We start from the raw sequence: 20370 nt of genomic DNA on the forward strand, positions 1-20370 counted from the left end.
CATGCATGCTAACGTGGAGAATATGAACATGCTATTTTGTAACAAAAACCTTCAAACAAAAAGTTCATGTTTTACTTACAGCTTGTGAGCTGGTGGTCGAATATCTTGACGGTACAGATCCAGGTATTAAAAACAACCTCGAAGCAAAACCACTACTGAAGGCGCCGAAGTTTGAAAAGTCACTGTGGTTGAAATGATCAGAACACAGTACTAACGCTGCATTATACTTCGCTGGTGGTGTTCCAAAGATAAATTCCAACCATTTCTTCTTCACCTCTTCTATCTTGGGCAAGAAATGCAACGTTGATGTCTTACTGCCACAAATAAAGGCCAATTTATGCTGACAACGCAGTCCTCGCAGATGGCGTCACAGATGGTGTCTGCGAAGCCCCTCCCCCTTCGCAGACGCTCTGCGCGCACCTCCCAAAAATTGTGACCACCGCAGAAGCCTCGCAGACAGCGTCGCAGACAAGAGGGCTCTGATTGGTCCACTCTACATCCGCTGGACACGCACTTCCGCTTCCCTACTTTCCCGGTTTGGTTTGTTTTCATGACTGCCATTTTTAAAAACACGAGCGAAGATGGAGCAGCACGAAGAGCGGTTGATCGAGGAAGTACGTACATCTATACGACTCCAGTTCTAGTCATTATAAGTAACCGGAGGATAAACACTCCACTAACCACACCCACCAACTACTCCTAGCGACTTCGCGCCCCCTTGCGTTGTGGCGGTGAATAACATGCACGCCTATTACTCCCCGCTCAACGATAAATTACAACTGCAAAAAGCTATCTGCGAAAGCCTTGTTGCAAGAGCATGCAGAGGCCCTAACACAGGCACGAACTTGTTCAGACATGTTTTCAACTTGCGGTTAGGTCCTCTTCGTTAGCTACTGACAAGATGGGCTCTGCTCAGTGTTGCCAGATACTGCTGACGTTTTCCAGCCCAAAATATGTTCAAATCCGCCAAAATGCACTTAAAACCGCCCAATCTGGCAACACTGGCTCTGCTATCTCTCCTCGCGCTTAAATCCGAACTTCCTTCCCGTGGACGGTTGCAAGCCAAGGTGGGCGAGGCCATGGATACTAATTTACGAAGTGACGTAAGATCGTATGGCTTTTTCAGAGCCGCTCATTTTTCCGACTATTTTCTTTCATAAGCTAATACAGGGAATGGGGGTCGAATTACATTTTCACATGCAGCATGCATATGCAACTCGGAGTGAACTATGGTATTTCAAAAAGAGCCAGGATTAAACGTTTTTGGTGGAAGGGCACCTTTAAAGATAACACTTCCCTGCAGAAATCCTGCTTCATCCTCCCCTCACTGGGCCCAAACTATAGTAAACAGTGTAAAGGCAACTGATTCTGACGTGTGATGCCGACATTTTGGCCTTTATTGTAATATAGATTGTGCTCCATCAGCATTATCACACGGCGTTCTCATCTTGGAGATGAGAGAAATGTTATCAAACCACTTCCTGTTTAGAAAGCATAGTGTTGGTAAGCTATAAAGACTAGTCGATGAATGAATATCAGCTTGTATCAGCAGTGCTTATCGAGTTTCTCTTTCTCTTGAACAGATCCTCCCTGCCCTCTGCGTACTCATATACCACACAGACATGAATGTAAGTGCACTGGACTCTTCATTCTGTTCCAGAAATTCAGATGTTCTATAAAATGACGTACAAGTTTGCACCAGACTAAGTGAATGCTGAGTTGTCTATTAATTTTTTTTTTTCCCCCCTCTATCTAGATTCTTGTAGATACAGTGTGGGCTTTATCGTACCTAACAGATGGAGGGAACGAGCAGATACAAATGGTCATAGACTCAGGTGTCGTCCCTTTCCTTGTCCCCCTGCTCAGCCACCAAGAGGTCAAAGTTCAGGTAAATAGACATAAATGACGTTTTTAGCACAACCAGAGGAAATGGATGCATTCACATTTTCCATTTAGATCATTTAGCAGGTCCTCTTATCCAAGAGTAGCTTCCAGAAGTGCATCGAGATCTGTGTTGAAAAACAGATCCTCATAGTACACACAGGCTATTGTCTAAGAATATCATGAGACCGAATCCCTTAAATGGAAGTGGGCATGTGTTAGTACAGCAAAAAAACGTGTTAAGCGGTGTTGATTTCTTCAGCTGTTCTGTTCTGGCTTATTTCTCATTTAAAGCATACCGGTACTGGTCATGCTTACAGCATTTAATCGTGCTTTATGTATTACTTTATAGACAAAAGACGCGCACGTTCAGTCAAAAAAAACCACACCATAAAAGCACTTTTGTAAACAATTTTATTCTGTAAATTACCTGCGGAGGCAGAACCACGGGGAGCAGCCATTGCCGGCCAGGTGTGGCGTACAGTCGTTGATTCCAGGTTATCGGGTGCAAGTAAACAAGCAGTGTTCTGTGGGTTGAGAATTCCCAGTCCCCAGTCAAGTAACTTCAGAACACGTTGAATAAATATAGATCTATTACAAGTATTAGATCTTTATAGCACATGTATATTATTTCATGGCATTATGTGCAAGTAGATTTGGTTGTACTTCGGGGTCGAGAGCTTCGCCGGCGAAGCTCGACAGGTTTAGAATGAGTAGGTCATGTATTGAGAGAAATATCTTTGAGGTTTTTTGTTTTTGTTTGTTTTAATCATACAAGCATGATAAACATATTGACAAACTTTTTACACTTTCCTATGTGCCCACTGACAAATAATATTATAGTTCTTAAATTACCTCGATTAGATGAAACATAAAACTTGTCACCTTACTCAGTCACACCGAAGCACCCACTTCTGCATTCATAAACGACTATTCGCATGCCCTGTGTCCAAGATCGCTCCCTACTCAGTAGGGCTGAACGATCTATCGTTTTCGACCGAAAATCGCGATCTCGGGCAACACGATTTTGGGATCGTCAGAGCCGCGGTTTTTCTCAGTGCTCCTAAACTACTGACCCATGTTTTGTTTCGTCAATAAATTGTCCTCATTTTTTACACTACAGACAAAAAATTACTTGTGGCACTCAGTGTGAAAGAATTTTGTGAATATCTCCTTCCGTTTTCGTGTAAATTCCAGTTGTTTGGAGGGAGCACTGTGAGGTGAAACTGCGCTTTCTCTGTCTGTGTCTGAGCGCGCGGGTGGGGGAGGGGCTGCTCGCTGTCTCTCACACACACAGGAGGGAGGGGCCCTGCAATAGCGACTGCTACAGCCACTGCATCACTCTTATTTCCCACAGGGGAATTGTTGGCTCTAGTTATAATTTATAATGCTTATGTACATTCTTTTACAAAAGTGCAATATTTTGATGCTACTGAGCCATTGATCAACCTTTTTTTTTTTTTTTTTTTTTTTATGTCTGATATGTTGTAGATGGGAAAAGTAAAAGAAGCAAAAGTTTACTTAAGAAAGATGGCTCTCTTTTTATTTTAAGTTATTATAACTTGTTCCTCAGGCACTCAATGTTAATAAACAGGCCTACATTTGAAATCTGTTGACCTCAGTTTTCATTCTTGCATTAGGTTTATGGAATTCATTGTATTAATTAATTTGCACTGAAACTTGATTTAAAGAAAAAAAATCGTGGTTGAAATCGAAATAACAATATCTGCCAGAAAAATCGCAATTCAGTTTTTTCTTAAAATCGTTCAGCCCTACTACTCAGTATATAAGGCACTATATAGTGAGGATGCCATTTTGTAGTACTGTCCAAAATGATGGTGAGGATTATTACACCCTATATAGTGCACTCGTAGGGAGTAGTGAACACGGGAGTAATTTCAGACACAGGGATGGTAACAGCATGATAATCACTTGCACTCTTTCGGTTTCTCTTTCATGGTGGGAACGCCCACTGTAAACGGGATAAAATTTGTCGGACATCCCATTAGGGAATATAGGGATATATTTGGGCTATTTGAAGGTAAGTTGTTGCGAGATGGCACGCGGATTTTATGCGCCTCGGGTGATTCAGGACAGCGATTCAGTTCAATCTTGAGAACCACGACACTGATTAACAACGGAGCCTTGTGGGCTTTTTTTTTTTAAATAAAATTTGATTCAATCCAGCCAAAGATCAGCTCGAGTAAGTGTAAATATTTCTGATGAGCAGATCAGTTGATAATGTGTTATCCTAGACTGGTGTTTGCAACACTGGGTCAGTGACCAGTCCACCGCAGCCCAGACAATCGGACAAACCAATGACTGTGCGTCACAACCGGTGCTGGAACAGCCTGTGAAGGAGGCAACATGTCGCTGACCATGCCTGACTGGTGGAGCAGTGACTTAAAACTCGCGTGTACTTGACAAGAGCTTATGATGAACGTTACATGATGGAACCACTGGTATCATACGTGATCTTTTGCAATAGCTAGTTATTAAAATTCACTACAGGTGAATTACAGATTTTTAATTGAGTACACTATTTTCTCACATGCAATGATGCAATAAAATCTCCGCTCAGGAATTTCTGTCGTGCCCAGGGATCTGAAATTGGGGGGGGTAAAATGTAACAAATGATGTGGCTTACTAACATCCAGTCAGGTTGCCTGTTATGTCAGAACGCACTGCCTCTTATTGTAGCATTTTTAAGGTTCTAGCCTGGGGGGGTGTTTTTGTTTTGGGGCTGTTGCTTAATGCCTCGGTCACAACCGGCCGTACGTGCTCCTACGGCCGGTCTACGTGCAAGAAACGCACAGAGGGCGCACTTGAAACGCATGGAGGGCGCGCGTGTGACGTGCTGATTTTCGAGCCGTAGACTGGCCGCAGACCGGCCGCAGAGGTTCTTTGTCATGTCAAACAAACTCTACGGGCGCTTATGTTTTTTTTCAGGTTGCAAGACAAACTTATGGCCAACGTGCGTCTTTCTCCAAGAACAAAAAAAAACGTAGCAATTTGGGAAACGCCAAAAAAATCATACGTCCGGTTGTGACCTAGGCTTAAAGGAAGTGTCTGGCTTAAAGCATAGGTTCTCAACCTTGGGGTTGTCAGAATTTTGAGCCTTAAAAACGGGGTCCGTGTCCAGAAAAGAGTTGAGAATCTCTGGTATAATCAACAGGTTTAGTTGCAGTGACTGTTTTCAGTCAGTGAGTGGTTTATTTTTCCCTCACAAATCTATTAGATGTAATCTTTAATCAATTTTGCATAAAGAGTTCTACAATGATATTGTAATGAAAGTCCAGATATTACTACAGAAGTCATGAACTCGCAGCTTTTTAAAATACAGGGTGTTTTTCAAAAAATTTGATATTTCACAATCTAATAACTTTGCCAGTTCTCGTTCAGTTTACCTCAAATTTTAACATCGTGTGGAAACGGGTTAAAATTTTGTTTAATTTTTTTTGGTTTTATCTTTTTAGGTATAGAAATGCCATTCACTGGAAAAGAAAAGGCATTTTGTGTGTTAGAGTACGCTCGAACAAGACTGTGCAGCGTGCATTTATGAGAGAATTCTCTAAAAATGCACCAACTGCAATGCAAATTTGGACACGGCACAAAAAGTTAAAAGAGGAAGGCTGTGTGTCCCTGTCTCAGATGGCGCACATGGGCGTTTCTTCAACTAGGGGCACTTTTACCATTGTGAAGTTGATGAAAAAAAACTTTTTTTTAAAATTTACCTAATTCAGTATCATACATTTAAATAACATACCTAGTTTTAAGATATGTAAGAGTTCAAACTTGGATTACAAGACAAATTGTTATTTTTGACATTTTATCTGACCCGCAGTGAAGAAACGTCATTTCCACCACATCTCAATCTACAACTGTAAAGTAAAAGTAGAATAAATTACACCATTTAATAATTGTTTAGGATCATGTTTGTAAGTAACTTTACCCATTTGTCCATGATATAAAACAACCATGCATTTTTAAATGAGATAAATTAACTGTCCTATGGACCAAATGCTGTATTGAACACCTGTCACAGTGGGAAACTTAACATTGGTTTGGGTAGGACCTTGTTAAAAAATAAATAGCATTATTTTTTATGTTAAATAACACAAGATCTCAGAAACTGTGCATATAGTTTTAATGTGTGATGAGAACTGTTTGAATATTTTCAAAAAATATGTGTGGTGATGGAAATGACATGTGGTGGTGGAAATGACCAGGTGTTGTGGAAATGACAATGAATTGACATAAAAGTATATTTATTAGAAAAATTATAAAACTCATTTCACAGTTCACAAAATAATTAAACACACCTGTTTTTAGTTTAGTGCCAAGCCAATATCTGAATTTCATCAAACAGTTTGACTTGATGTCTCAAACATGAATGAGTACAGTTCATAGGCTGCAAATAACTCATTAAACCTATGGCTTAAGGCAGAAATATTAAAAAGTGAATTCTGAAAATTTCTAATTGGTCTCTTAAATGAACACTCTGTACTTGAAACTGCAACTGACTCCTGAAATTGTATGATTTGTATCATGGAACATCATGGAACTGCCTACTAATAGAAAGATGACCTAACAGAGGGTCTTAAAAACAGGGTATCAACGCCCACAATGCTGAACCTGAAGGGGGCTTAGATGGGTGTAACAGTCTAGGCCTATAAGTGTGTGTGTGTGTGAGTGAGTGTGTGAGTGAGTGTGTGAGTGAGTGTGTGAGTGAGTGTGTGAGTGAGTGTGTGAGTGAGTGTGTGAGTGAGTGTGTGAGTGAGTGAGTGAGTGTACTGTGTGAGTGAGTGAGTGTACTGTGTGAGTGAGTGAGTGTACTGTGTGAGAGAGTGAGATACTGAGAGTATGAGAGAGTGAATGAGTGAGTGTACTGTATGAGAGAAAGAGAGTGTGTGAGAGTGGATGAGTGAGTGTGTGTGTGTGTGAGAGAGAGAGTGAATGAGTGAGTGTATGAGAGGGAGTGAGTGTACTGTATGAGAGAGAGAGAGAGAGAGAGAGTGTGACTGAGTGTATGAGAGAGAGTGAGTGAGAAAGTGTATGAGAGAGGGTGTGTATGAGAAAGAGAGTGTATGAGAGAGAGTGAGAGAGAGTTTGTATCTCTGTGTGTGATTCAGGGCTTACTCTAATGTCTCACAGATTTCTTTCCAAACTGACACAATTTCCTTGTGGCGTTTGGTAACTGGTACCGGCTCAGGGATAAGACCTATGACATTCATGGTTTGGTACCAAATTATGTCATCCCTTTGTGGCCAATAAAAACGATTTTGACCAATCTGGCTCATAGTTTTCACAAGGGCGCCACTGTATGTATCAATGTCTTGGATGATGCCGGGATAAACATCTCCATCATATTTTACAGCACACCACTGACCAATAAGGCCCTCATGGAGGTCGTCAATGTGCCGCAGACATACTGTCTTTTCCACCACAGAGAGCAGTGTGGCGGAAATGACCGTGGTGGAAATGACATTTCTACACTTTGTGAAAAAATGGAAGATGGCTTCACTGATTAGCTTTGAATTAATACTTAGCATTTCATGTATGCAAGATACTCTTATTTAACTTAAAATTTTCATCTCTTTAAAAACACCCATGACAGTACAGCATGTTTGGAAATGACGTACAATAAATGTATTTACTGATCAAGCAATATTTACCTTGATTTTTCTTCAGTAGTTTTTAATGAAAATTTAAATGCCCTCCATGTTCGACATGTGCTCTGATGTCAGTGTAGATTTCCATGGCAACCACACAATCAATCTTTCTCACAAACTTTTTAAAGGGACATTACAGTGTTGTGGTGGAAATGACGCCAATACTGTGCGACAGGTATATTTTGTATAAAAAAAAATATTAATGATGGACTCAAATGAAATATTATGACATTGTATTTATGTGACTATTATTTAATACAGGTACATTAATAATTACCAGCTAAGTCATATTCTTAAACTTTATTTTCAGTCTTTTAGTTTAAAAGTCTGGGTGTGCGACAAGGAGAAAACGGTGATTTTGACACCTTCCAGGAGGTTGAAAAGTATGAAAAAATCATAATAGAAAGCTAGTAAATTTTTTTTAAGTGGGTTTCATTGGTAGTGTGACAAAGTGGAATTTGTCCAAAATTATAAGTATTTTTTAAAATATGACCAAATAACATAAAAGTACCCGTAGTCTAAGAATCACCCGCATATTGAAAATTTGTGAAATCGTTCATGGAATCCACATACCTTTTTTGAATTTATCATTCAAATTTTTAGGAATAAATCTTTATATTGCTCAACATTAAGTCTGTTCATTTTCATTTGCCTAGACTATGTAGTTTCTGGGATATTTTCAGTGGTGCTTGAAAGTTTGTGAACCCTTTAGAATTTTCTATATTTCTGCATAAATATGACCCTAAATCATCATCAGATTTTCACGCAAGTCCTAAAAGTAGATAAAGAGAACCCAGTTAAACAAATGAGACAAAAAGATTATATTTGGTCATTTATTTATTGAGGAAAATGATCCAATATTACATATCTGAGAGGCAAAAGTATGTGAACCTTTGCTTTCAGTATCTGGTGTGACACCCCCACCCCCCATGCAGCAATAACTGCAACTAAACGTTTCCGGTGACACTTGATCAGTCCTGCACATCGGCTTGGAGGAATTTTAGCCCGTTCCTCCGTACAGAACAGCTTCAACTCTGGGATGTTGGTGGGTTTCCTCACATGAACTGCTTGCTTCAGGTCCTTCCACAACATTTCGATTGGATTAAGGTCAGGACTTTGACTTGGCCATTCCAAAACATTCACTTGAACCATTCTTTGGTAGAACGACTTGTGTGCTTAGGGTCGTTGTCTTGCTGCCTGACCCACCTTCTCTTGAGATTCAGTTCATGGACAGATGTCCTGACATTTTCCTTTAGAATTTGCTGGTATAATTCAGAATTCATTGTTCCATCAATGATGGTAAGCCGTCCTGGCCCAGATGCAGCAAAACAGGCCCAAACCATGATACTACCACCACCATGTTTCACAGATGGGATAAGGTTCTTATGGTGGAATGCAGTGTTTTCCTTTCTCCAAAAAAAACACTTCTCATTTAAACCAAAAAGTTCTATTTTGGTCTCATCCGTCCACAAAGCGTTTTTCCAATAGCCGCCTGTCTTGTCCACTTGATCTTTAGCAAACTGCAGACAAGCAGCTGCTTTCTCCTTGAAACCCTGCCATGCACACCGTTTGTTGTTCAGTGTTCTGATGGTGGACTCATGAACATTAACATTAGCCAATGTGAGAGAGGCCTTCAGTTGCTTAGAAGTTACCCTGGGGTCCTTTGTGACCTCGCCGACTATTACACGCCTTGCTCTTGGAGTGATCTTTGTTGGTCGACCACTCCTGGGGAGGGTAACAATGGTCTTGAATTTCCTCCATTTGTACACAATCTGTCTGGCTGTGGATTGGTGGAGTCCAAACTCTTTAGAGATGGTTTTGTAACCTTTTCCAGCCTGATGAGCATCAACAACGCTTTTTCTGAGGTCCTCAGAAATCTCCTTTGTTCATGCCATGATATACTTCCACAAACATGTGTTGTGAAGATCAGACTTTGATAGATCCCTGTTCTTTAAATAAAACAGGGTGCCCACTCGCACCTGATTTGTCATCCCATTGATTGAAAACACCCGACTCTAATTTCGCCTTCAAATTAACTGCTAATCCTAGAGGTTCACATACTTTTGCCAATCACAGATATGTAATATTGGATCATTTTCCTCAATAAATAAATGACCAAGTATAATATTTTTTTTGTCTCATTTGTTTAACTGGGTTCTCTTTATCTACTTTTAGGACTTGTGTGAAAATCTGATGGTCATATTTATGCAGAAATGTATAGAAAATTCTGAAGGGTTGATGAACTTTCAAGCACCACTGTACATCTCAAATAATATCCAATTTTTTGAAACCCCCTGTCTTTTTAGGCTAAGAACTCCTAAAAGTAAAGGAATACTTAAGCCAGTATGCTATAAAACTGCTGAATAATAAGCGAGTAAAGAATTTGTGTGTGGGTGGTGTTTTGTTTAAAGAGAATTCACCAGGCACCATGTCATTTATCTGCGTGCTAATGATGCGTTTTTGTTTTTCTCTCACTCAGACGGCAGCACTGAGGGCAGTGGGTAACATTGTGACGGGGACGGATGAGCAGACCCAGGTGGTGCTCAATTGTGACGTGCTCTCCCACTTCCCCAATCTGCTCACACACCCCAAAGAGAAGATCAACAAGGTGCCTGCACACACAGCACGAACAGGAGTAAACGGAGCACATGTAGTACATTTGCAAAGTTAATGTCCAGTTGGAGAGGCTCCATATTTCATCCAGTGTATGAATCATATCTGAAGAATGGCGCTTTTTTTTTTTTTTAATTACTTTATTATTGGACTAAGAGGCCTGCATGTCACTCTCTGTGGAGACAAAAGTCCAATCGTTAACCTGTATCTGGAGTACGTTTTTATGAAATTATTCAAGCACTTTTTTAACGAACATGGTCTATGATTAGGAAAATGAAATGCTGCATGTCTGCTAGGTCTTAATTTTGACCTGGGGGGGTTTTAACGATCTTGTCTAAGGATGCAAATGATTTGACTGCGTCTCTTTGTGCGACGGTGTTCTCCTACAGGAAGCCGTGTGGTTCCTGTCCAACATCACCGCAGGAAACCAGCAGCAGGTGCAGGCTGTGATCGATGCAGGGCTCATCCCCATGATCATCCACCAGCTGGCCAAGGTAAGACGCTCACAATTATCCTTCATTAATTCTACAACCATGTTTCCTTTGTAATGGTCAAGTGTCAGGTGCAACAAAGCGAGAGCGCGTTTTGTATTCCGTCATACCAATGAATAATAAAATGGGGTGCTGATTTTCTTCTTCATGTCCCTGCTCACACGTTCTTGTTTCCAGGGTGATTTTGGTACACAGAAAGAGGCCGCATGGGCCATCAGCAACTTAACAATAAGTGGAAGGAAAGATCAGGTTTGTGTTGATGCATGCATGTGATTTGATTTTTTATTTTTTATAAAGTACAGTGAATAAGACGGAGCGCTATAATCAGTTCCTGTGCGCCGTAATTGACAGGTGGAGTACTTGGTGCAGCAGAATGTCATCCCACCTTTCTGTAGCCTGCTGTCAGTGAAGGATTCGCAGGTGGTACAGGTGGTTCTAGACGGCCTGAAAAACATCCTGATCATGGCTGGCGAGGAGGCTAGCACCATCACGGAGATCATTGAGGAGTGCGGAGGTAAACCGAACACAGCACTGGTGATAGACTAGAGGGCAGTCGTCATCTTGAGGTGTTCGTGGGTTAGTGTTATATTCTAGGCAAGCGGTAGGAGGTTTTTTTTTTTTCAATCACCGGAAATGTTTCCCGCAAAGGCACCAGCACCCATTTTAATTCTTGGGTCATAGTTTCAAGTCCCATTTTGTCGTCAGGTTTAAAAAAAAAAAAATTCAGGAACTATTAGGACAGTGTGCGTCTTGCTAAGCATCACTGAGTAATTAATCGCAGCCTTCCTGCAAATGTTAAAGAACGACATCCTGATTTTCAGCCTTCCTGTATGCTACGGTGTGCACTGAACCTGCTGGTGACGGGAACTCCTGAAGTTCCTTAAAACTAGCGCTGTCGAAGTTAACACCCATTCGTTTTAATGCCTCTTTTTTTGGGGGGGAAGACTCGTGATTAACGCATGCACGTTCTGTGCCCCTTCCATGTAGTTTGCGAAATCAGGAAGTGACGTAGCAAGTAGCTGGTCGGCGCAAGTCGTGATAAAGTGCACTTATGTACAGAATCAACTTGTATTGTTGCATTCAGGCCGTTTACATAAAACGTATGTATTTTTTAGTGCTGTCAAAAATGTTGCGTTATTAACGCGTTAACTTGACTCAATTTTAACGGCGATAATTTTTTTTATCGCGAGATTAACGCTCTGTGACATGATGTAGGTTTTTCATAAGCTTTTGAAACTGCCAGGAACTTGGAACAGAGACTTTGCTTAGAAAAACGATAGCAGCTAGCCACGCCCCGCACAGCCAGAGTCCTCTGCCCTCCCCCCAAAGAACCAGCGCGGGCAGGGCGCGCTAGTAGAGATGGGATTTATGGCTCTTCGATGGGATCCGCATCTTTGTGATCCGTTCCTTGAAAAGAGCCGTTCAAAAGACTGGCTCATTTGGCTCTTTTTAAATATTTATTCAGTTTTAAGAAGACAGCGTCTAAAGAAGCCAGATCCCTCTGAACTGTAAACTCAATGCTATCCCAGAAATCCTTCCTGTAATATGCAAATTTGGCCGCCTCTGATTGGACAGCGCGACGCATCAACAGGCAGAAAGTGTAAAAGTACAAAATGTGTTAAGTGAGCTGAAACAGTAAAGATCAGATTCAATGCAATATTTATCAACTAACAACTTAAAGTTAATATAATAGTGTACTTTATATTATAATCAAGCATGTCAAGCCTACTGTCACTGTAACCTGTCTCTCTGATAGACTAACTCAAGCAGTAGATCACTTCACTCATGGTTCTCTTGTTAGTCTCGGGACGAAGAGCCACGGTGCTCAGCTTAGGTTTCAGTTTGCAGTGGCTGTGTCAAGACGTGTTATGCTTTGCAATAAGAAAACCATTGGTACAAAACAAGCCCATTCACTTTTTTATGCTGGTAAGAGAATTACAATGGTTTTTCGTGTGACAAAAATGTGCGATTAAATTGCGATTAATCGCGAGTTAACTATGACAGTCGCGACATTAATCGCGATTAAATATTTTAATCGCTTGACAGCACTAGTATTTTTATGTGCTTTTGATGGTCCAGAGGGGAGAAAAGAGGACGTGTTGAGGTCCATGTGTGTCTAAATGTGCAGGCTGCACACTGGAATGAGAGTGAGGGAGTTTGTTTTATTCTGAGAAATTTGTGAGGTTTATGTAAAAGTGTTTGTGCTCATGAAATGTACCGTATATTTACCAGTGAGTTACTGGAAAACATCCTTATGAGCTATGTGGCTGAACAAATGTGTTTATTTGAGTTTTGTATTTTTTATTTTCTTTATTTAAAGATGGCCACTACTGTTATCCAGAGTCCACATCACAGAGTTAATTTAGTTTATTTTATTGCATAGTTTGAGGCTGGAAGTTAAGGACCGAATGAGAGGAAAATACTATATTGTTTTGTTCACACTGAATTGTGCTAAACCCTCAAAATTATGAAATTAACACAGATTTATTTTTTTAAATGCAGTAGGGGAATAAAATACCCGGAATTTTTTTTTTTTTGCTGTGTCCAGCCTCATTTTTCCTGAGCTGGCCACATACATTTGCATAAAGCAAGCATATTTGTCCACTCCCACTGCACAAACACTTAAAGCAGATACGCAGTGTCTTTATTTTTAAATACATTTCTGAGTGGATAGTATCTCCATCCTTGACCTCTTGTATGCTGCATAAATGGGAATAAAAAATATATATTTTTCAGAGTTAAAATCAACCACAAAGTTGGCATTCGAGCTGCCCCGCTGAGCCAGCCAGCCCCGAGTGCGTGACATCACTTCAGTAACTGGTTTTAAGGCCGAGGCCTTTGACAGCTATAGACCAAAGTCATATGAATAAAAATTTATGGTGAAAGTAAGAAATCCCGTTACCGACTTGCTCAACGAAGACTGATTTGACTTCACTGATTGTGGGTTGACTCTCATTAAAACAGGATGGGTGTTATAACTTATGCAACATACATGTACATGCATGCATTTTCACTGATAAAACGTAAAAGGCTCATTAAATAATCAGATGAACTGAGACAATCACATTCTGAAGCAAATTAAATGATCTTATACCGGTAACTTAAACACACAATACAAGTTACATGTATTAATCTAAACACAGGTAAACGAGTGTTTTGTATCCAAATGAGAGTCGGAGCTTACCCGTCTGCGTTCTCGCTTCTTGAAGGCCGACCTTGTGGCTGATTGTTTTGAAACAATCTTACTTTCAGTTGTTCGTTCAGTTCTCTGTTCATTCGCTTCTTCCATGTCAGGGCGAGATGGCAGCAATATCCAGTTTCGAAATCAGATGGCTGCTCCACTCATTCTCCGTTTTCTCCATACTGAGTACGCCGCCATTACTACTCGGCTCAGGCAATTACTAAAACCCGGGACGGGACGTCACCAGTTTTAGCAACAACCACGGGGAGGTCACTGCCCGAGCGATATGTCGTTCTGTCCCGGGTTTTAGCAACAACCCTCGGCTCACACTCTGGGAGGACTGGTGCAACTGAACTTACTTTCCTTTTCTTGTCACTTTCTTTTCCTTTAATTGTTGGTACTGCACCCTCTTTCAATACGGGCTTATAGCCAACGCTCCTCAACAGATCAGAGGTTTTGTACGAGTCCTTAGTAAAATGTGCAGAGCAGAGGAGAGACCACTTCGTAGGCGCCCAATGCGCCTGTGAACTTCTCGCAAAACGCGTCCAAATCTTTGCAGTTTGAACATTCTTGGGCCATGAATGCAACGTAAATCCACCTTCTGTTGTGTTGCTGGTGGGTGCAGTGACACATCTACGTGGCATGGCGATAAATTAGCTCAAAATGGAGGATCGGAATTGCAGTCAGCTCTGTTTTTTTTTAGTCTAGCGGAAATGGCGATGAGACCGATAGGCTTCCTGCTGTGATGTTACAGATGTCAAGGTCATTCACTCAGACCGCTACCTATATAAATCACTTTAATCGTAAAAATTCCTGTATTAGATTTATTGTTAACGCTTAAAACTTCCTGTGCCATTCTTGAGATCTCAAGGCATTTATAAACAAAAGTGAGGCCATGGTTCTGCGTATCTGCTTTAAAGTATCCCTTTAAAGGAACAGTCCACCGTATTTCCATAATGAAATATGCTCTCATCTGAATTGAGACGAGCTGCTCCGTACCTCTCCGAGCTTTGCGCGACCTCCCAGTCAGTCAGACGCAGTCAGACGCGCTGTCACTCCTGTTAGCAATGTAGCTAGGCTCAGTATGGCCAATGGTATTTTTTGGGGCTGTAGTTATTTGCGACCAAACTCTTCCGCGTTTTTCCTGTTTACATAGGTTTATATGACCAGTGACATGAAACAAGTTCAGTTACACAAATTGAAACGTGGCGATTTTCTATGCTATGGAAAGTGCGCACTATAATGACAGGCGTACTAACACCTTCTGCGCGCTTCGGCAGCGCATTGATATCTGAGCTCCGTATCAATGCGCTGCCGAAGCGCGCAGAAGGTGTTAGTACACCTGTCATTATAGTGCGGACTTTCCATAGCATAGAAAATCGCCACGTTTCAATTTGTGTAACTGAACTTGTTTCATGTCACTGGTCATATAAACCTATGTAAACAGGAAAAACGCGGAAGAGTTTGGTCGCAAATAACTACAGCCCCAAAAAATACCATTGGCCATACTGAGCCTAGCTACATTGCTAACAGGAGTGACAGCGCGTCTGACTGCGTCTGACTGACTGGGAGGTCGCGCAAAGCTCGGATAGGTACGGAGCAGCTCGTCTCAATTCAGATAAGAGCATATTTCATTATGGAAATATGGTGGACTGTTCCTTTAAGGTGCATTTTAGAACAGGATTTAAAAAAAAAAAAAAAATAGTGTGGTTTTTTGTTTGTTTGTTTTTTTTCCCCCTTTCAAATTTGCAATTAAACATGAGTTAACTATGGGCAATGTGATTTGATTTTTTTATTTTAATCGATTGACAGCCCTACTTAAATGCTCCTGAACTTTCAGGGCTCTTTAACAGCATCGTCTAAATGTTATGTTTGTTCATCAGGACTGGAAAAGATTGAAAACTTGCAACAGCATGAAAATGAGGACATCTACAAACTAGCGTTTGAAATCATTGATCAGTACTTTTCAGGAGATGATGTGAGTATCTTGGTCTGGCATTTCTTAAAAATATCTTTATCTTTGGCGATACGAGGTCAGATATCTGACCAGCTCTCCATTGCGTTCTAATAACCCTACCACATTCCTCTCTCCCTTTATCTGATTAGATTGACGAGGATCCGGGTCTGATCCCTGAAGCCACACAAGGAGGCATGTTCAACTTCGACCCGACGTCCAACCTCCAAACCAAGGAGTTTAAGTTCTAATCGAGCCAAGTTAGAACTTGAATCAGGCGGGATCTCCTGCTGCTGTTCTTCCCCCGCCGCCCCTCACCACGATCCCGCCATCACCCATCAACCTGCAACTCACTAACCTGAAAAATCCAATCAAGATGCATCAAACCTACAGGTGTAACTTGCACTGAAGGATACAAATATTTCTCTCTCTCTCTCTCTCGTGTCACCCGAAGTCGGAGTGAAGTCTACACGTTTTGCAAGAAGAGGGAGGAGACGACCTTTTCGGTCATACTGCAATTGCCAAAAGAGAGAGAATTTTCTGCTGTTTTGCTCACTCGCACATATTTGCGCCACACACACACACAGACTTGAGTCATATGTGCATCAACGTTTCTAGAAACTTCTTGTGTTCTTCTACCAGCCATCATATCAGCTGATTTGGAAGATGTGGGGGGGGAGACAAACTAGATTTTTGTTTTTTATTTCTCTCCTTCCAGCAAATCTCTCACCAGGACATTGCAACCCAAAGTCAGTGTTGATTCTAGAGCTCTAGTACAGACACCCTACAGTAAGACATCCAGACTCTGCTCTGCTAAGCCATGTGGAACGTGCTTCCCCTTCTCGGAGGTGTCTGTGGACTAGTCTGTGGAGCAGTTCATCCAGCAAGTGGGGGTTCCTCCCTCCCCCTGCTTCTTACCCCCTCCTCCACACCTACCTTCTTTTAAATTGTGTGCAAATAGCATGTACGCTAGCACTGATTTTTTTTTTCCTTTTTTTTTTTTTCTTGTCATGATGAAGTCATCATGGAACTGTGACTTGTATAGAGAAAGTGGAAAAAAATAACACACAATCAAGAAATCACACAAAACGTGTACATACCCTAGTTTAACCCAGTGGAGTCACTTAACCCACAAACATCCAAACCAGTGTCATGTGAGAAGAGGAACGGCTGGAGTGGTCATTTAAACGTAGCACGGCATAAATTCAGTGAGTCGTTTTGAGGGACGACGCTGTCCCCGTTCAATGTGTTGATGGACTTCTGCACACAGATGAGGTTCTGGATTCTTCAGTATTTGAAGATTTGGGAGTAATTCTTCATTTTACTCCTTTATAACCACAGAAGTCTGTACAAGGACAAACGCCAAAAGGTTGTCATGTCCATGAGCAATTTTATCACTTCTCCCCCTCCACCAGACATGGAGAGAATATATTTTCTCTGTTTAAAAAAAAATATAAAAGTAAAAAAAAAAAAAAGGTAGGCTTACATCAGCGAAGAGAAACTTTGCAGGAGTGATTGAACTGTGACTTATTATTATTTTTGTTTTTCTGTGGTGGAGCTTCCACATTTGCAGCTTTGATTCAGTCTTATATGCACACTTTTTGTCGGCCCTATATAAGATTACTATTATTATTGTTATTATTTTGGCTAAACGTACTGGGAAAGGGACATTTTGCTTAATGTATACATAAGCGATGGAAAACGGAGATCCATGGAAGTGCTGTTTCTGTTTGTTAGAGTTATTTGCTACAAAACATAACTGTACAAACTAAAAGTATCTTTCTTGTGTAAAGTAAAAACTGATTAAGCTGCCACATGTTAGACATTTGACAGGACATGTAAGAACAATAATGACATTGTGTTATTGATTCACAGTTAATTGGGGACTTTTTTTTTTCCCTTGTTTTAAGATTCACTTTGTGAAGGCAAATAATTGTATTGGAATGGGCCTAACTGTCATCGTGACTGGACAGTTCTGGTTTGTTTTTGTGTTTTTTTTTTTTTTTTTTTGTCCCTTGGCATTTAATTGCAAAGGGACGTGCCGAAAAACAAACATTTACATTTGGACTAATGTAGTTGTGGTTTGGCTGCAGACTACTGACGAAGAGGATTCGAGGACAAATGGCAGCCCTGGTTGTTGGTTTTTGTTTTTTTTTTTTTTAATTGTCCATTTATTATTGAACAAAGGCCTGCATAGGTGTGAAATTCATGAACTTATGTAGACACTTATTTAAAAAAGGAAAAAAGAGAAAAAAAAAAAGGAGCCACTTTAAAGAATTAAAATTTTTGTCTTGTATCGGAAATGGATACAAGCTTTTTGCTAGTTGCAAGATTTTTACTTGCTGAAGATGATTTAAAAAAAAAAAAAAAAAGAATGGGGAAAAAAACTGCTACAGATCGCATTTTGGCCTCCGATTGTTTGTATCTTTTTATAAATTTTAGCATTGAATGAAACACTCTCTTTAAGGTGGCTCATCTGTATTTTTTTTTTCAACTCCTGTGCATATTAAAGATGAACGAGTTGAAATTCATTGTGCCTTTTTTTTCCCCCCATTTTGATTAAATGAACGAAAAGCAGAGCAAATCTAAATAGTGAAGCATTTAAGCAGTGGAGCTGTTTTAAAAATGGGGTCTGTTGGGTGTCATGTCTCCTTTTCTCTGGAGTGTTGTTTTGGTTTTTTCCTTCTTCCTCTTTTGTCTTTGAGCCACTTTACCGTGAGGCTCTTTGCTGTGCTCTGGACTCTACAGTAATTCTATTTCAATTCTATGCTGATTCTCCTGGCTGACTTGTAATTGTTCCCTTTCATTCTCCTTCATTCACATCCCCCCCCCCCCCCCCCCCCCCCCCCAATGCACTACCACTGTCCACTTCACCACTTTTACAGCTCTCCATGGCAAAATGACATATTTCACTCCTCACTCCCTCAGGACGTGCTTTATGTATCGATTATTCTAACCAAAATAAACTTGCTGTTAGCATCTCTTCTTTATTGCTCTCTCCTGTTTTGATATTTCATCCGTTGCACTGCACTCTGCTTCTCTTTTCTCTTTCCTGTGTATGCATGTCGGGCTTTTAACTGTATGGTGTAACAGTCATACCTGATGTGGAATTTCTTCAACAGTAGGTTACTAATATCAACACTTCAGTTTTCCCTTCAGTGTTAGTTGCATGTAATGAATGTTATGGGGTGTCGTGGCTGCTGTCCAAGGTCCTGAGCTATATTTGCTTATAAAAAAAAAAAATGGCCCAAATTCCTATAGTGTTGGAGAAGCCATGGCTGAATGGTTAGAGAAGCAGCTGTGGGCCCGAAAGGTCACTGGTTTGATTCCCTGGACCAGCAGGACTGGCTCAAGTGCCCTTGAGCAAGGCACCTAACCCCCAACTGCTCCGGCAAGAGTGGTGGCATACCTTGTGTCTGATTAGCCAAAGAAAAGCAGCTGATGTGATAATCGGTTTGGGTGGTGCCTGACCAAAATGAAACGAAACTCCTGCAATCAGTGCAGGAAAATATGCCTAGTTAGACCCATGTCTATAAATTCTTGCAAGCTTTTGGCCAAAGGATGGCAATCGGTGCTGGAGATTTGGAGGAATGTGACATCAAATGTTGGGAAGAGGCATTTACACTACATTTGTACAGGGTTCTTTTGCTTCTTAAAGGTGTTCCATTTGAAACACCTTAGTGGTTTCCCCCATCCCTCCCCCACCTCCGGTAGACAGTTTAGGAAGTTTGCCCTCCTTGGCAGGTTAAGGACTGTGTTACAAGCCTCAGATAATTTTCATTTTCTAGTTCCCTTTAGGTCCCTGAGAAGACTGAAGACCTAAAACAACCCTAGGGACTAAAGATTATCTAAGAGAATGAACAGTGTCAAGGATAGAGGGACCAAGATTTCGCACCATGCCCCTTGGACAGTTGGCTAAACACAAGTCTTAGAAACACCCATCCACGATCATCTTCATTCAGTCATCTTCAGTGTGTTATCCTGTTCAGGGTTGCAGTGGATCCAGAGCCTATCCCAGGAACATTTGGAGTAAGGTAGGAATAGACTGTAGGACGATGCCAGTCCATCACCGGATACTATCCACATTAATACATTCATGCCTAGGGACAATTTAGAGTAGCCGGTCTACCTAATAGCATGTTTTAGGAGGGTAGAGGAAACCTGTGCAGAGAGCTCCGGACTGAACCTAGGAACGTGATAACCCTCCAGTCCAGTGCAAGTATTGGTTTGGAGTTGGTTCAACTTCTGAACTGATTTACTTTTCCAGATGCTAGAGAGCCACTACGGAGTCACATCATTGTCACTGTATACATCTGTAGAGGCTTTCATTTTCCCAGCAACGCTAGCACCAAACACAACAATGGTGGACTACGCTGCACTAGCTCTGGTCTTTTAAAATGGCAATCACAAAATTTTAGCTGGTCACCATAAGCCTGACCTCAGCTTCATGTAAACGGTTCTTGGTTCTAGACCAGCTTGTGTTGGTGCTGCTCTTCAGCCAGTCTTCCTGGCTGACAGTTGGTTTTTTGGCCGTCGAAATGCAGAGAATTGGTTTGAGATTAGGTATTGGCTCTGAAG

The 20370-nt window shown here is 41.1% G+C and overlaps 1 protein-coding gene across 2 annotated transcripts in view; it reads left to right on the forward strand.

The window, feature by feature from the left end:
• Nucleotides 1-18323, forward strand: part of kpna3 (karyopherin alpha 3 (importin alpha 4)) — a 78229-nt gene extending 59906 nt beyond the window's left edge. For both annotated transcript variants that reach the window (XM_060898839.1, XM_060898838.1), the window contains 8 exons: nt 1584-1628; nt 1757-1888; nt 10033-10161; nt 10556-10660; nt 10835-10906; nt 11009-11171; nt 15722-15816; nt 15945-18323. In XM_060898839.1, the coding sequence (XP_060754822.1) occupies nt 1584-1628; nt 1757-1888; nt 10033-10161; nt 10556-10660; nt 10835-10906; nt 11009-11171; nt 15722-15816; nt 15945-16043 (840 nt within the window). In that variant the 3' untranslated portion in view covers nt 16044-18323. The remainder of the gene's footprint in view (nt 1-1583; nt 1629-1756; nt 1889-10032; nt 10162-10555; nt 10661-10834; nt 10907-11008; nt 11172-15721; nt 15817-15944) is intronic.
• The last annotated feature ends 2047 nt before the right edge of the window (nt 18324-20370 follow it).

The sequence above is a fragment of the Neoarius graeffei genome, chromosome 18 (assembly GCF_027579695.1).
Source record: "Neoarius graeffei isolate fNeoGra1 chromosome 18, fNeoGra1.pri, whole genome shotgun sequence".
Lineage (NCBI taxonomy): Eukaryota > Metazoa > Chordata > Actinopteri > Siluriformes > Ariidae > Neoarius > Neoarius graeffei.